We start from the raw sequence: 15,865 nt of genomic DNA, 5'->3' as shown, positions 1-15,865 counted from the left end.
ATTCATCGCTCCTTACATTCTAACGTTTCGAGATCGTTACATCACGATCTATCGATCGTCGTACGACCATCACTAAATCCCTCCGCGTCTCCTAGGTCAAGTTTACAATTTTCTGTTCAGGCCCCGTTCCCTATCGCGCCATTCCGAGGGCAGACCCGCGCAAGCCCGTCGCCCGTCCGAGAGCAGGCCAGCGCGTGGCAAGTCGATGCGTCCCTCGACCACTGGCCGGCTGCTGCCCCAGCTTGCTGCGCCATGTTTACACTTCATTGATATTTATGACAGCCCTCGGCTGCTGCAGAACGCAGTGTAAAATCTGCACGCTGTGGAGCGTCGAGTAAGCGGTCTCACTCAGACACTGACGTCACTCGACATCGCTAATGTGCGATGGTTTGTACCGAAAGGTCAAGACCGATGGCGGCCGTCGCCCGTCGCCCGTGGTGTCGCCGAACTCCGGTGGTGATCGTGGTGACCCTGGTGGCTCTTGGAGGTGGCCTTCTTGCAGCCGGATTCGCAGGATCTGCACTTGGAATGCGTGAGAGTCCTCGTTTTACGAGCGCGCTTGGCGTGGGCACCAATCGGTAAATATATGGGTAGATGAGTAGGTGGGGTGATATTAGAGATGCCGGGTTCGCAAACGTTTCTGAGCGCGGCGCAAATCGGAAAAAGTCACCAACTAAACTCAGCCCTCCAATTTCCGAGTGCTTCCATTTTTTATCGTTTCCCTCAGCTTTTCGCCTGAAACCTTACCTGATCAAAGGGAATCCGCGCAATCCTGTGAGTATTGGCTTGTATCATCGTGTAATGTGATATTCAAGTTGTAATATCAACTGGAGCGTGTGGCGTACCTTAACACTCAGGCCAGGCTGTTCTGCCCGTGCCTCTTCGATCGGGTGTTCCAGCTGTCGGCACTGACCGTCTCTCGGATGTGCCCCCCGCAGAGGCCCGGCCGCGGCTGCAGAGACATGTCGCCACCCCAGCGGACGGAGATCAAGCCCAGCGGCCACCCACGCTCTGCCTCAGCAAGGGCTGCGTCACAGCCGGTAACGGCCGCTGGGGCGACCTGGGGCGTGCGATCGGGGGTCACTGTGCTCTGGGAGAGCTGCATGCCTAGGCTAATGCTTTCTCAAATTTACACGAGAGTATCGGGGAGTCATCGTCGAACTGTGTACTTTTAATCAACGTTGCTTATGATCAGTGGCGGTTTTGTAATGATTAGTGCCCATCGCACTTCATCCAATCATGCGATGTGCATTGTTTGTGTATACAATGTACGCAGCCAGCGGCAGAACAGAGCGCGGGCACATTTTCGTTTTAAAACCAGTTGAGCTGAGGTGAAAGTTTGTAGCATGCGCTCGGGTGGGGGTCAAATTGACCCCCGAAGGTTTTTCCGGAATGACTTCCGAACGGTGTAGCACTGTCGCGCCAAACGTTGCAGAGCTGTACATAATTGAATAGCAGATCGTCTGGCATTAGCAGTTTAGATGCATCTTGTACGATCGCTGAGCTATGGCAAGTCAAAGTCAGGTCATCGTTTCAGCGAAGGCAGTTTCTAGGAGATCGTTCACTCTGATGCAATAACGGAGTGTTAGACGAAGCCATACATCTTTGCGATACTTTCTCAGGAAACACAACAATTGAATGCACAAATTACATTGACCTAAAGTCATGTCTTCAGGTCAGACCAAGGTCGAAAGTAATCTGATTTATTACTTTAGGGCCTGCTGCATGGGGTAGTTTTGGTGGTCATTTCGAATTGGCTGATAACAGGAACCGCATTATACATCTGCAACAGACTTCTTAAAGGTTATTAAAGGTCACTGACCTTGAATGACCCAGGTCAGCATTTTGTTTTTTAGGAGCATACTGCCTAGCGTAGTCTTTGTCGTTTATGCAAATGCAAAACTCAAAGCAGTTTTGTCTGATATTGGTCAACATGACCTTCAAAAGGTTAAACAAGGGCACTAACCTTAGATGAGCATGTGACTTTTGCTTAGAACAGTTAACTAGGTTCTAGGGCCCCTTTGGAAACCAACCTGGAATTTGGCCTTGTTTAATCTCATTTGACCCGAAAACCATCATCTAGGAACCTCAAACTTTGACCAAAGTGAGTTCAAGTACAGGTCAACGCGCCCTGTGAATTTAGTGTCTCTAGCTCTCTTAGTCTCAGGGGGATCAAATTGACCCTTCCACCCGAGCGAAGGGCATCCAACCGGCCACCCGGGCGCGTGCTAGAGGTGAAGTCTGACAAAAAATCCCTTTCAGTTCGGGTCCCTTATAAAGACACCACACGTTTCTCATTTATTTCTTACATTCTATTTTCCAGACAGTACCTTTTCACGCTGCGACAACGTGGCATGGTTTACGCCTACACACAAGCATTTGTACCATTTTTATGACGCTAAAATGGACATCATGGTTTGGTATATGTAAATACCAGTAACTACATTAGCCGACATTGGAATCATCGATGACCAAATTGCAGTTTTCCTTCCTGTAGCCCTCCCAATTATATGGTAACAAATTAAACAATTCCCTGCTTTTCTTATTCTGAGACCACCCATGATAAACGTAATCGATGCTCTAAATTGCTCGTGATGTAAAGTTAATCAGATCTTAATGGGACACTATGTCGGAAGCTTTACTAAAACCACGGAAAGCTAGGTCAGTACTTTTTATCTCCCTCAACACTTACCGTATATCACTCATCAGCATCATTCAACTGTGCTTTACATGATAAATTTCGTTTAAAACCAGGCTTTATGTCAACTACTAGTATATGTTACTCCAAATGCGACACTATTGAATGTACCAGATTCCTTCCTATAAGTTTCAAGCAAATGCACGTGATTGATATTGATCTACAGTTACAGGATTTATTGAGGCCTCCTCAGCTACACACGACACACGAACGCTGCTCTCCAATTATCCGGCACCTCTTCCGCGTCAAACAATTGCTTTAAATTGTATCTTAGAAACATTATTAAAACCACTGCCCAATAATCTTTAGGGTTTCTTATTTCTTTTAGATTTCCAATAAGCCTTGCAACATCTTTAGGGTTGAAGGGTAAAACGAACATCTCCTGGCGCGCACGGTAACATAGAGAAGAAATGACATCATGGCAACGTTTGACCGCTACAGCATACAACTTGCTGAACGACATGGACACCAATGTGGACCCGTGCGACGACTTCTACGCCTTCGCGTGTGGCGCGTTCACCGAGCGCACAGTCATTCCGGACGAGAGGTCGTCCGTCACGAGCTTCTACCTCTTGGGCAACGAAATCGAGATCAAAATGAGGAAGCTGATCGACACGCCAATCTCAACTGATGACACTTCAGCCACGGTCCTGCTTAAGAAATACTTCAACAGCTGCATGAATAAAGGTAGGCCATATTCAATGGCCCATGTCTTTAATCAGTTGGGCTGGCAGAGACTGTCATTCGACTGAATTCCCGTAAGCAAGACATCCCGTGTGGTGATTTCAACGTATTGTTATGTGCAACATGCTTTAGATTTATCCTTTAAGTGGGATGAACTTTTTGTAGAATTAAATGACTTGTGAGACGTATCCATCGAAGGTGTAATCAACCAGTGCAAAAATCGTTAGCTTTTTTTGTCTGTCAAGTGTTCTCCCGAAGTTGTCAAAGCTATAAACCTATGTGTGTGATGCGTGGCGCTGCTATGTCTAACAAACGGTGGTCGCAGTGTTTCTCACTACGCTTTTCTAAGGTTTAGTTTTTTTGGGCAGAGACCATCGAAAAGCGAGGCCTGCAGCCACTTCACGACATCTTGGCCAAGATGGGAGGATGGCCTGTGCTAAACGGTGAGATAGCCGAACAGTGGCAGCCCCAGAACTAAGCAATTCATACACATTTATCTGCCTATTACTGTGAATTATTTGCTGTTAAAGTACCTCTTTATATGACTTAAAGTCCTCCTATTTCCGAGCTTGGCACACACGAACTTGTGCAGACTTTCTCAGAACGCCTACTTCAAGGCCACCAAGAGAGATGTGACGTCATAAACACGTTTTTATGAAAATTGCGTCTCCTCAATGGTCATACCGTGTTCAAGGTCAAGACAAACATGGCCACTGACCTATTCATGTCTGGAGTACACCAGCACGAACACCGCATCAACAGACAGCAGCTGGCTTCCATCCCGCTTATCGCGTTGAGTACAAGCTTCGACCACGAACCGCGTTGTGTGATTGATTGTACCGGCATTTGGCAGTCCGGCTTGTGTCAGACACGGGACTGGTAATCGAATAACTTAAGAAAAGCACCTTAACCGAAAATGCAATTACAAGAAAGACATGTGTTATCAAGGAAAAGTATACAGCGCCGTGAGAAGGGTCAAAACACGCGCACTCAACAGACGTCGGGGCTATCTCACACGCATAAATTAATAAGCCTCGTTGCAGCGAGTTGAAGTACTGCAAGCGGCCAGCCCATCCGCTACTGTGGCAATTTTGACACAGGCGGGCTGGCAACGACTCTGACTTCGAAATTACCTTCCATGACATAATCAAATGATGACGCGGTGAGGAGTATATGCACTAAATACTGGACTTTTGCTATCTAGGACAGTGTTCTACACTTAGAGCATGCCAGTAGTTGCAAGTGAGCTTTTCCATGATATCTGGGGATGCCTCAATTCCTTCAAATGTAGAACATTTCCTTCAACATGTAGGAATCAATGGAGCATCGGCAACACATCAGTTTATGACGCATTCAGACCTGGTCTCCACTGATCGAATACGATTGCAAATTTCAAAGGCTTAACACGTGCCCGGGTGGGGAGTTAACTTGACCCCCCCCCCCCCCCCCCCGGAGGTTTTCCCGGAATGGTTTCCGAACGGCGCGGCGCAGCCGCGCCAAATTTTGCCTGGCTGTAGAAAATTGAATATCAAATAGTTTGGTTTAAACAATTTAGATGTACCTTGTAAGGTCGCTGACCTATGGCAGGTCAAAGTCAGGTCATGGTTTCAGCGAAGTCAATTTCTAGGGAATCGTTTAATCTGATGCAACAACGGAGTGTCATACAAAGACATACATGTTTGAGGCAACATCTCTGATGCTTTCTCAGGCAACACACATATTAAATGAGCAAATCATGTCGACCCAAGGTCAGGCATGAATGTCAGACCAAGGTCAAAACCAGCCTGTTTTATTACTCTAGGGCTTGCTGTATGGTATAGTTTCTGGTGCTCATTTCGAAGTTATTGATAGCAGGAACCGCATTATACGTCTTCCATCGACTTGTTAGATGTCAGATTAGGCCATTGATTTAAAATGACCCGGTTCAGCATTTTTTGTTTGTTCGAAACATACTGCGTAGCGTAATCTCTGTCGCTTATTCAAATGCAGAACTCTTGAGAACAGAACAGCAGAACAGAGCAGTCTTGTATGATTTTGGTCACCATGACCTTAAAAAGGTCAAACGAAGTCACCGACCTGAAATGAGCATGTGACCTTTTGCTTAGAAACAGCCATCTACATTCTGGGGCACTTTGAGACCAACCTGAATTTTGACTTGAAGTCGAGACTTGAGCCACCGATAAACGGTGAATTCGATTGCCGGGCACATTTGGCAAACCAACTGTTAGGATTCACCAGTTGATTACCACGCTGTCCAATCTCCCTGAAATTTCTAAGAAACACGCCACCTGAGTTTGTTTGAAGAGTAATGAACAGCGCGCAGGTGGAAGAGAAAAAGTGCTGGAACATTCCTGCAGTTGTTTTGGTGCCTGTATGTGCTCCAAGTCCACACGCAAGGAAATTTCAGGACATCCAGGTGGTCACAATAGTTGGTAGATTCGTTGTGTTACAAAACAATTACGTCAGATTCAGGGTAGTCAGGGTTAGGGTCGTCAGTCAGATTCAGACATTCGTTCAAATTCATTCAGTACCCTTGCCACTGGCTGTATTCCTATTGGCCAAGTTGCCACCAAGTTGTCAAGCTGTCTGGTCGTTCCCCACCTCCACATTTTAGCACCTCCACAACTCATCTAACAGAACCTGCAATTCGGCCTCACGCCCCATGGAATGAAATAGTGGCTAGTGAATTAATGGCACGACCCTGGTTGTAATGCAAGAACAAGGCCTTCCGATGAAAAAGTTTAATATCTGAAAAACCCGCTGAAAACACTGCAGGGATCGCAGCTAGCAGGACAGCCAACGAGTCACGCTGTGGACCAGGGACAGAATCGCCCACCAAGATACCAGCAAGACTCCTATCAGTTGCTTGCCTAGGTATCGCACATCGTCAGAAGCCACCGCGTCCGCCTGAGCGACCGCACCGTTGCCAACACCCAACGCAAGCTGAGGTTCGCAACACTGGACACGGGCGATTGGTTCAGCGTGTTTAATAACCCTGGGTCTTTGCAGGATGATGTTCCGGTCAGAACAATTGCGGACATACAAAGGTAGCGTACGGTACATACGGTAGGGTCTCTGTTTCGGAGGATAGTGTTACCAGGCAACTACATATTTCCACATAGGTTGAGCGCTGTTCAAACAACAGATACTCAAACTCACACCACAGCCGCCGGTCAGCCTTCATAGCTCCGTAAACAACAGCGTCCGGCAGCACTGGCAAGGAGCTCTCTGATTTCAGTTTTCATTTCCTTTCACGATCTGGAGATCAGCTGTGCAGGTTTTTTGCAACAAAATCCCAGTCCAAGACTGCATTGTGCATCAAATTATCAACTACTACGAACTCCACTTCACCGGCCCCTGCATCGGTCCTTACCATCTCCACTTGAAGCCAACAAACACCCAGAATGTTCCAAGTGTGCCCAGCGGCGGAAACTAGACGGACAGACGGCGTCAAAGACGGACTTTGAGAAATCGCACCGTCAAAGGCGGGCTTTGAGAAATCGCATCGACAACACGACTGTATGCTAGATACACTAGACTGCTAAGTCAATAAGGCGTCTATGGATCCGCCAACCGCTACTCGAGGTGTTGTGAGGTTCTCCTCCCGATCGCCGGGTGGCCCGTTAGTCCCTTTGGGCAGTGACCAAAGCCACGGCAAGGCCAGCTTTGGACGGCCTGATATTGGCGCTCCATGGGCCAGTCGGGTCGATAATGCGCTTTGCATCCGCAGCTCTGAGCCTGGTTGATGACACCCACCGGTTGCGGCGGTAGACTTCCCACTCCCAAAAGTTTGTGGCCTGTGGGATCCTCACCGAGGGGCTAGGTGGGAGATTAAGGTAACGACAGATGATCGTTGTCCAGAATCACCGGCCGAATGACAATCCCACCGCTGTCACCATATCACAGCCATCTGCGATCGGGTCCAACCGCATGCCAGGTGTTGCGTCGCCAAATTTATATTTTCAAAGCGGCCTCACCCGCCATCGCTGACCTCGGTGCCTCGGGTCATCACGAGAGCAAAGGTTAGTAGTGGGGGACGCAGAAAGACGCAAATGAGCGTCTGACACCTTGGCTGGATACTAAGGTACGTACGAGGTCGATTGGGGAGTGCAGTAAATGAGCCGATATGACAAAAATGAAACGTTAAACCTGAGGCAAATATAGAGACACGTTCAGGTCACCGTCATAATGTCCATGAGCCCCACTATAAGCAGCGCTTATTTTACAATCAGACATGCAACTTACCACTGTCATGGATATGATAAGGGTCCGTACTATTTGAACCTAACATTAACGCTAGACATTTTCATAGTTCATCTTGGTAATGAGCGACATCAAGTGAACGGCGCAGTGCCGCAGGCAAGGAGGGGGCACAGAGGGCACGTGTCTGCCCCTTAGGACCTGGTTTGAGGGCCCGAAAGGCTGGCCGGAGGTCGTATTCAGGGTCAGGTGTAACCACCTCCTTATCGTGTTTGTGAAGCTGATGGCGTCTTATTTTCATATACCAACATACTTGCTCTCAGTTTGTTACAAATGCACCAACAAGTGTCCGGCGGACTTTGCATAAGATATATAACCTCTACACAATATTCAGTACTTTAAGATGTACAACACTCCATTTCAAGCCACAGAAAAGCGTTGTATTGATCACTTAGTCCCGGTTAGCACTTCAAATTTTGTCACTTGGATAGTCCATAAATTTGACCTAAGCTTACCTCATCTGATCTCTAGGCCAGCCTAACATTGTATTTTTACGTCCGTGGTAATTTTGCCTCATAGATCCGCCTGGTAAATCAACTTAAAAGCAAATTGTGAACGTAAGCAAGGAAACATTGTTGTTGTATGCTACTGGTAGACCACCCTTGAACGGTGACGTGACCTAACCGGACCCTGGTGGAAAAGAGAAGTGATCGGGAAGGACTCCCTTCACAGTTTTTTAGCGATTTTTTCTGTATTCTCAACATCCGTCTTGATGTTAGAACACACGCTCGGGGCGGGGGATCAAACTGACGCCTCCAAAGGTTTTCCAGAATGGTTTCCAAACGGAGCGGTATAGCCGCGAGAAATTTAGCATGACTGTCGAAAATTGAATAGCGGATCTTACTAGTAGATGTACCTTCTACGGTCGCTGACCTATGGCAGACTTAAGTCAGGCCATGGCTATCAGTGAAGGGCATTTTCAGAGAATCGTTTCATGTTAGGCAACACGGAGTGTTAGACGAAACCACACATATCTGAGATAGTTTGGTTGGCAGTAAGTTAGTTGGATTTAGAGTTACAGCTAATCTACTTTACCTTAAGTCAGGTATGAAAGTCAAAACAAGGTCAAAACTAACCTGCTGTTTTCCTCGAGAGCTTAGTTTTATGGGGCAGTTTCTGATGCTTATTTTGACTTTATTTATCGCAGGGACCTTAAAACACACGCTCGATGGACTTTATGAAGGCCAACGTTGGCCACTTGCTTAAAATGACGCAGGTCAATAGTTTTTTTTAGAGCATACCACTTAGCGCGATCCCTGCTGCTTATTCGAACGGCAAATTGGGAGCAATCTCGTAGGCATTTGACCACATAGGCCTTATAAAGTTCAAACGAGATCACTGAGCTCATTGGCCTTTTGCTTAGAACAGGTATCTGGTTTCACGGCGGTTGCATGAGGAGGTTCAGTTGTACTTGAGACGCCAATCTGGAGTTTGACCTAGACCTTTGACCCTATTTGATCCCAAGATCATAACCTAGGAGCTTCAAAGTTTGACACAAGTGATTTGACGCGAAGGCCAATCAATCCTGAGCACTTGGTTACTCCAGCTATCTTAGTTTCGTAAATCCCAGTGGGATCAAACTGACCCCCACCCAAGCAAAATGTAATCAACCGGTCACCTGGATGCGCGTTAACATACGTCTTAACTGCATCTATCAGAATAATTGTTTTCGACCTTCGTGACCTCTTGCGGTTTCATATTCAAACTAAGGTAAACAACAACGGCATTTTTTCTCGTACAACGTCTGGAAGCAGGGGATCTCGGGGGAAGTCAACTTTCCTCGACCGGGCGCAGTTGTCTCAGGCCTCCGGCCGGGCCAGGTTAAGGAAGGTAAAACATGCAGACATGCAGACAGACAGACAAACAAAAAGAAAATCTTGCCACCATTGAAATCAAGTGGGCCCTATCCAGTAATATTTTTCGAGGGGAGGGGCTTCACCATCAGAGGCATGCTGTCAACTCTGTGCCTCCCCCCTTTATCAAAGCTCTGGCTGCGCCCCTGGTATGGTCTGATGGCAGGGAAACCCGCCCGATGACAGGTTTCCCTTGAGTAGTGACGTCACATGTCATATATTTGAGTGCACAACAAATATATAAATATACATAGCTAAAAGAAGCAAAATTTCGACCTCATGTTGCATTGTAACAAGAATCCGTAGCTGCGCAGATTCTTGCTGCAACACGCGTTTCACGGGCAGGGGTTAACTCTCGTCTGACTATCCCTTGCAGGTTCGGCATGGGACGATGCTGCCTTCCATTGGACGGAGGCCGTGTATCGGAACCGGAAGTTGGGGTACTCACAGAATGACATATTTTGGTTTGGCATCCTACACGACTTAAAAGACCCCACAAGGAACATCATCAGCCTTTTTGACCCGGCTTTGGGCCTCGAAAGGGCATCGCTCATCAGAGGTAAGTGCAAAAGCACGCGATGTCGTGTTGCGGCGCCGTTTGTCTAAATTGCGTGGACCACGATCCGTGAGGCTTGTTTGCAGCGACGCAATATGGTGTAGTTGGAATCAAGCCTTTGTGGTCAGTATCACGAAATTTTCGCTGAATTCTCCCCGAGAAAACGCATGACTGCATGCCTGGCTTTCTCGCAGGTTTCAATGACTCAGATGTGCAGGCCTACTACGGCTACATGGTAGACATGGCCGTTCTGCTGGGAGCCGAACCAGGCATCGCCAAACAAGACATGGAAGCTGCGCTTCACTTTGAAATGCAGCTCGCCAACGTGAGATCACAAATTTGGGGAGTCTTTCAGCAATGTTCCGTGCATGTTTTGTTGCTGCTTACATGTGTTAAAGAAGTGGTTCTCACAACAGTTATGATGACCGACTTATGTGAGACGGCACGAAAAAGTTGCATGCCAACTTGTCAACGGGTCTCCGCTCACCATCCTGCCAACAGATGTCGCTGGCGAAAGAGGAACTTCGCGACGTTTTCAAACTTTACCACAAGATGACTCTCGACGAGTTGAGCCTGTTGGCACCTACCATTCCCTGGGTGACCTACGCCAATAAACTATTGGAAGACGTCGGACACCAGGTACGCCAAGCGATGCCAACAACAGACAGGACTGTATGGAAGAAAGCAACACAGCACACAGAGTGTTTCTGGGTGCCTCCGTAGATCTCAACATTGTTTTCCTTTTCTCAAACAGTTCATATAATTTTGAGAACCGGATTAAGATGACGATTGAGAGTCGCATTGTGGCTTTTTTAAAAATCCATAGAAAGCCATATTCACCATGAACACAGGCCGGTCATCGGTCTACGGCTTATACATACTAGCCACGTTAGCATTGTTTTGACACTGTCCCTGTTCGACCAGGCCGGTAACTGCATCTTGCCGAGAGTGCGACGCTCGAGTTCGCGTCTCCCACATCACTAACTCACGACGGTCAGGTAGTGGTCCCCTGATGCTACCCCAGAGATGAAATTAACCTCCTTTCTGTCATGGGGTTTATTTGTTTCAGCTTTCTGTTTGTCGGCCGACAGTTAAATACCTAACGAGACAAAGTGTTGGCTCAGGCAGACCCGTCGAGGGCTGGTGCTGTAGTCCTCCATATTTACCGGCTGAGCATCTGGTGCACAGACGAGCTGCGCATATGCTGACAGGTTTCGAGTAGCGAGTCCGTCTGGGTCGCCCACCCAGAGTTCTTTAAGGACCTGGCCTCGCTGCTGAAGACAACGCCGAAGAGGTAAGAGGCAAATCTCGCACCCAATTCTACAAGTCATCATAGCATCGGAGCTTCTCGTGTTGAACACAAATTGTCGACATGCCTGGTAAATATAAGGATATGGGATATATCGGGTCCTTTCACGCTCTACTGATTTTGTTCACAGGCTGCGCCATGCCTGTTCAGGCGGGCACGACAACGGGTGTGTGCGTGAGTGTGCGCTGCAACTCTGTGATTTATGTGTGTAAGGCTGTATTGCGAATTGTACAACATAGTTACATGTTGTATCGGAGAAATGAGCGGCCTTGTTTACGTGGGGGAGAGCCCGCTCGTCTTCGCTGCCCTCTCAGAGAGCCCGCCCATCCTCGCTGTCCTCCACCGCGCGCTCCTTTCACCAACAGAGTACAGGCCAACTACCTTCTTTGGCGTGTGGTGGAGGCGTCCGTGAGCCAGCTGAACCTGGCCTCCCGTGACGCGCGCCTCAAGCTCTTCGGTCAGGTGTACGGCACCACCGAGCACGGGCCCCGCTGGAAGCAGTGCCTCGACGACATCATGCACCGGTGAGCACGACGCAGGGACCTTCGCTTTGGTCTTCAATGCTGCTCCGAAAGAATGTGCGTACACATGTTCGCATTAGTCCCAGCACAGTCATTGGACTACCAAAGACACGCGAATACGATTTGTTGTGGTTTGAATGTGAAAGACCCCCATGTTTGCAGCTTTGGAATCCCAGTAGGATCACTGTACGTGAAAAATCACTTCGACCAAGACTCGAAGACGGCGGTCCTGAAGCTGGTGTCTGATATACACAAGGAGTTCGATGCGATGCTGCTGGAGGCTGCCTGGATAGACCGTATCACGAGGTATCGGCACTTCACTTCGTAGAGCGAAATAACACTCCTTTACAAAACATGAAGATGGTAAATGCATGCCCCTCATGGCTCACGAGACGTGGGTTCTATGTTCCAGAGCGGGGCAGCAGTAATTTTCCAATGTTGGCTACATAAGTGCTTTTGATTTTGATACCAGTTCATTAATTTCCTTGATTTTACGTTTTCAGGCCAAGGTAAGCCCGAAAACGTAAAATTAAAGAAATTATGTAATGTGTAAGCTCGATTTGGAATTGGAGCACAAATACGCCACTTGGAGTAGCTGGGGTTCGGTCGCGTTCCGGTACAAATGCTTGATCGTCGCTGATAACAGAAACATTCCCATGCAGTCACGCGGAAAAGGCTCAGCCAATAGAAATCGATGCTAAAGACTCTACGGTGTTTGCAGACATTCACATACACCTGATATGTTGTCCTTCCGCAGGCAGCGAGCAATTCAGAAATCGAAGGCCATGACCTATTACATAGCTTACCCAGACGAACTGCTTAACGACACGATGGTAAGCGAGCTCTACGAAGATCTACAGCTCACCGACGACGACTTCTTCCAAAACATGCTGAACAATAACATTTTCAACACCAACTACTTCTACAGCAAACTACGTGAGCACGCCGACAAGAACGACTGGCGAGAATTCGGCGAAATCACAGCTGTCAACGCCTTTGCGAAATCGACGAACGGCATCAGTGAGTGGTGTTCACTCGGCACGACGCTGGCCAGCTTTCAACCTCACCTCAGCTGCAGCAGGTCTTGGCGTCTTTGAATTTGTATGGTGTTGGCGACGAGGGTCATTTTACTATTGGTGTTTCCTCCGCTTTACTTTGACCGTTAATATGTATGTGAATGCATTCCCCACTGAACAGTGGGATAACGCTTAAAACCAAGTTGGTTTGAAATCCCTTGTAATATGACACACGTCCTATGAGTATGGAAAGCTACTCCTCTGGACCTGCTTGGCAAGACGTGTTATGGCGTACTGGGGTTCCCAATGCTGTCGGCACTAACATTATTACAAATTCTAACATTGAAAGACCTGCTATTTCAGTAAGTAGGGCAAGGAAATACCGGTTTGATAGCCGTGGTCCGTTTGTCTTATATCTAATGGGATTTTAACGCCTGCAAACTATTTCTGGCGTTGCAGCGTTCCCCGCGGGTATTTTACAAGGCACTTTCTACAGCAATGACAGGCCTAAGTACATGAACTACGGAGCCATCGGATTCTTGATCGGTCACGAAATAACCCACTTGTTCGACGACAAGGCAAGTATGCGCGCGATGTTCAAGTTTTTGAAAGCCACCTGCAGTCAGCATAGTCCGTATGGAAAAGGACTCTCGCGTTGATTCCCGGATTTTGAGCACTACCTTTTACACAACGGGATTCGTGGAAACTCGTAATGTAGCGGTAACTGTAAGACCCTACTCTGCTCCCAAAACAAATCCTTAGACCTGTCCACGTTAGCCTATTTGTGAAAAAGAGTGTAAGCCTCTCGTGCATTTTCTTAAAACAATTTTTGCATGACATAGGATCCCAGCACTACTCACTGTATGTATCTTTGAAAAGTCCAATGCAGAACTGATATAGTGGTCATCCATGGCGCTTTACGAAGTGAGGTATCGAAATCAATAGCTCCCTATTACGCGCCAGTCTTACCACTGGTTGTCATCGTGCCAAAAGCAATTGAATGATCCACGGATATTGCTTGCCTACTTAACGTTGTCAACGAAACCGATGACGTCTGTTTCGTTCTTTTTGGTCATCCCCTCGCTCTGTCAGTGATTGGCTTACTTCCGTTGATGAATATTTCTGGAACGCAATAAACTGGAAAGTGGGCTGCCTGCACTCCTCACCCTACAAGGTGCTGAATCATTTTTGCTCCCCTTAAAGTCGGTCGTTTTTTTTTTTATTTCCGCACCCACTCATCTGTGTTTTAAATGGGTCATTTAAAAGTATGCCGCACAGCTGAGCGCGAATTCCGGTGAACCCGCGCTAATGGCACCGCGAGTTCAGCACTGACATCTCTCCGCGCGACAGGGCCGCCAGTTTAACCGCCGAGGCAAGCTCCAGGAATGGTGGGAGCCGGAGACGCGCAGCCCGCTTCCTGGACAGCGTCCAATGCATCATCGATCAGTACGGCAACATCACCGTCGACAGGGTCAACATGCAGGCACGTGTGGGCTGGCGTGGGTGTCGCGCGGTGGGCCCTTTGGTCGTAGTTGCAGCCCTGAGCTCCCATACCGATGTGGGAGCTGCCGGGGAGCATCCACAGGTGTGCCCGCGGTACAATGACCGCGTAGGTGTGGTTGTTCGTGTGTGATCATGTTAAGCCTTAGACCCTGGGTCCCCCGAGTTAGACCATGCTCTTCGCAGCACGCGTGAATGTGATATGACTGATATTGTGCGAGTGAGTTGCTTGTATCAATGGCAAGAGTAGCGGACAGCCCATGCTGTCCTTTGCCTACGAACACCATTGGCTTCCGTTGCTTGTTCTGTCGAAGACCAGCATGATTTGCTGCTGGTTTTCGCAGCTTCCCTTTTTTCTTATTATGTTTACCTGTGTGTTTCCGCCACACTCCTGGTGCTCTGTGAATGAGTAACGGGGAAAATAAGCGCCTCATGCAAACTTAACGTTGCCATTTTAAGAGCCTTAAGAACGAAAAACGCGTCCTTGCAACACTACACAGTTTGAATCACCCGTAAAATCGTAATGAAGTTCATATCACAACGACGCAACGCGACTTGAAGATTTTTTGGCAATAAATTACCAGTATATACCTATATGCATGTTTATAGATCTATACATGACGTATTATATATATATATATATATATATATATATTAATTTGTATGTATATGTATCAGTATCGCAAATAATACAAATAAATTTTTAATATTAAACTATATCTACGCTGGACATCACATCGCCAAAAGGCTGATCGTCTGAACTAACGCCAATGTTGCCTGCTTCCCATCCAAGTACGACACAAACGTGTGCTTTCGTGACCGCGAACTATGTGCCCGACGCAGGTAAACGGCATCCTAACCCAGGGCGAGAACATCGCCGACAACGGCGGCATACGTATGGCGCGCCGCGCCTACGACCGCTACCAGAGCAGTGAAGGGGCGCGAGCCGGCGCTGCCCGGCCTGCAGCAGTACACCAGCGAGCAGATGTTCTGGCTGGGTACCGTCAACACCTGGTGCGCCGTCTACAGGGAGGAAGGGCTCCGGCAGGTGATGCGCTCCAGCAACCACGCGCCCTCGTTTGTGCGTATGAACACGGCGATCAAAAACACCGAACAGTTCGCGCGTGACTGGCAGTGCCCGGCCGGCTCGCGCATGAACCCCGTGGACGGCTGCCGTGTCTGGTGAGCGATCGCGATGTTGTTAGTTTTTCAGGCCGCCGCTAGAGTACCATCCACGGCTGTGTACCCATTCAAGGAAGGATACATTTAGGTTGAGTGTAATGAGGATAACGTGCGAACGTTCTTCTGTGTTCAGAACACCGCAGAGGAAATGCGACGTCTGAGGAACTTTTCGTCAATCTTTTACGACCAGGCGACCCTGTCTACTGGCGTAGCGACTAGATGGACACAGCACGCATGATCACGGATATCAGGTATCTTTCCACTTGAGACTGATGATGGAACGCGC

At 48.1% G+C, this 15,865-nt stretch overlaps 1 protein-coding gene across 1 annotated transcript; it reads left to right on the top strand.

Annotated features, from left to right (window-relative positions):
• The first annotated feature begins 363 nt into the window (after positions 1-363).
• On the top strand, positions 364-15,583 carry LOC119097264 (neprilysin-2-like). Its single transcript, XM_037220313.1, has 15 exons — positions 364-532; positions 939-1,040; positions 3,140-3,385; positions 3,751-3,825; positions 9,872-10,054; positions 10,246-10,376; positions 10,553-10,690; positions 11,263-11,345; positions 11,726-11,884; positions 12,044-12,187; positions 12,639-12,901; positions 13,357-13,475; positions 14,219-14,380; positions 15,241-15,292; positions 15,330-15,583. The coding sequence occupies exons 1-15, from the start codon at positions 385-387 to the stop codon at positions 15,581-15,583; spliced, it is 2,259 nt and encodes a 752-aa protein (XP_037076208.1). The 5' UTR covers positions 364-384.
• The last annotated feature ends 282 nt before the right edge of the window (positions 15,584-15,865 follow it).

The sequence above is a fragment of the Pollicipes pollicipes genome, unplaced genomic scaffold (genome assembly GCF_011947565.3).
Source record: "Pollicipes pollicipes isolate AB1234 unplaced genomic scaffold, Ppol_2.1 Scaffold_4295;HRSCAF=5057_pilon_pilon_pilon, whole genome shotgun sequence".
NCBI classification, from domain to species: Eukaryota; Metazoa; Arthropoda; class Thecostraca; order Pollicipedomorpha; family Pollicipedidae; genus Pollicipes; species Pollicipes pollicipes.
The sequence above is the reverse complement of the archived record's forward strand: the minus strand, read 5'-3'. Positions and strand labels throughout refer to the sequence as shown.

Bases quoted from the DNA above. Each gene is read 5' to 3' on its own strand.
- LOC119097264 (XM_037220313.1), top strand. From the start codon at position 385: ATGGTTTGTACCGAAAGGTCAAGACCGATGGCGGCCGTCGCCCGTCGC. The intron at 3,826-9,871 runs GTGAGATAGCCG...TATCCCTTGCAG, and splicing joins AGGATGGCCTGTGCTAAACG to GTTCGGCATGGGACGATGCT. The intron at 12,902-13,356 runs GTGAGTGGTGTT...CTGGCGTTGCAG, and splicing joins GAAATCGACGAACGGCATCA to CGTTCCCCGCGGGTATTTTA.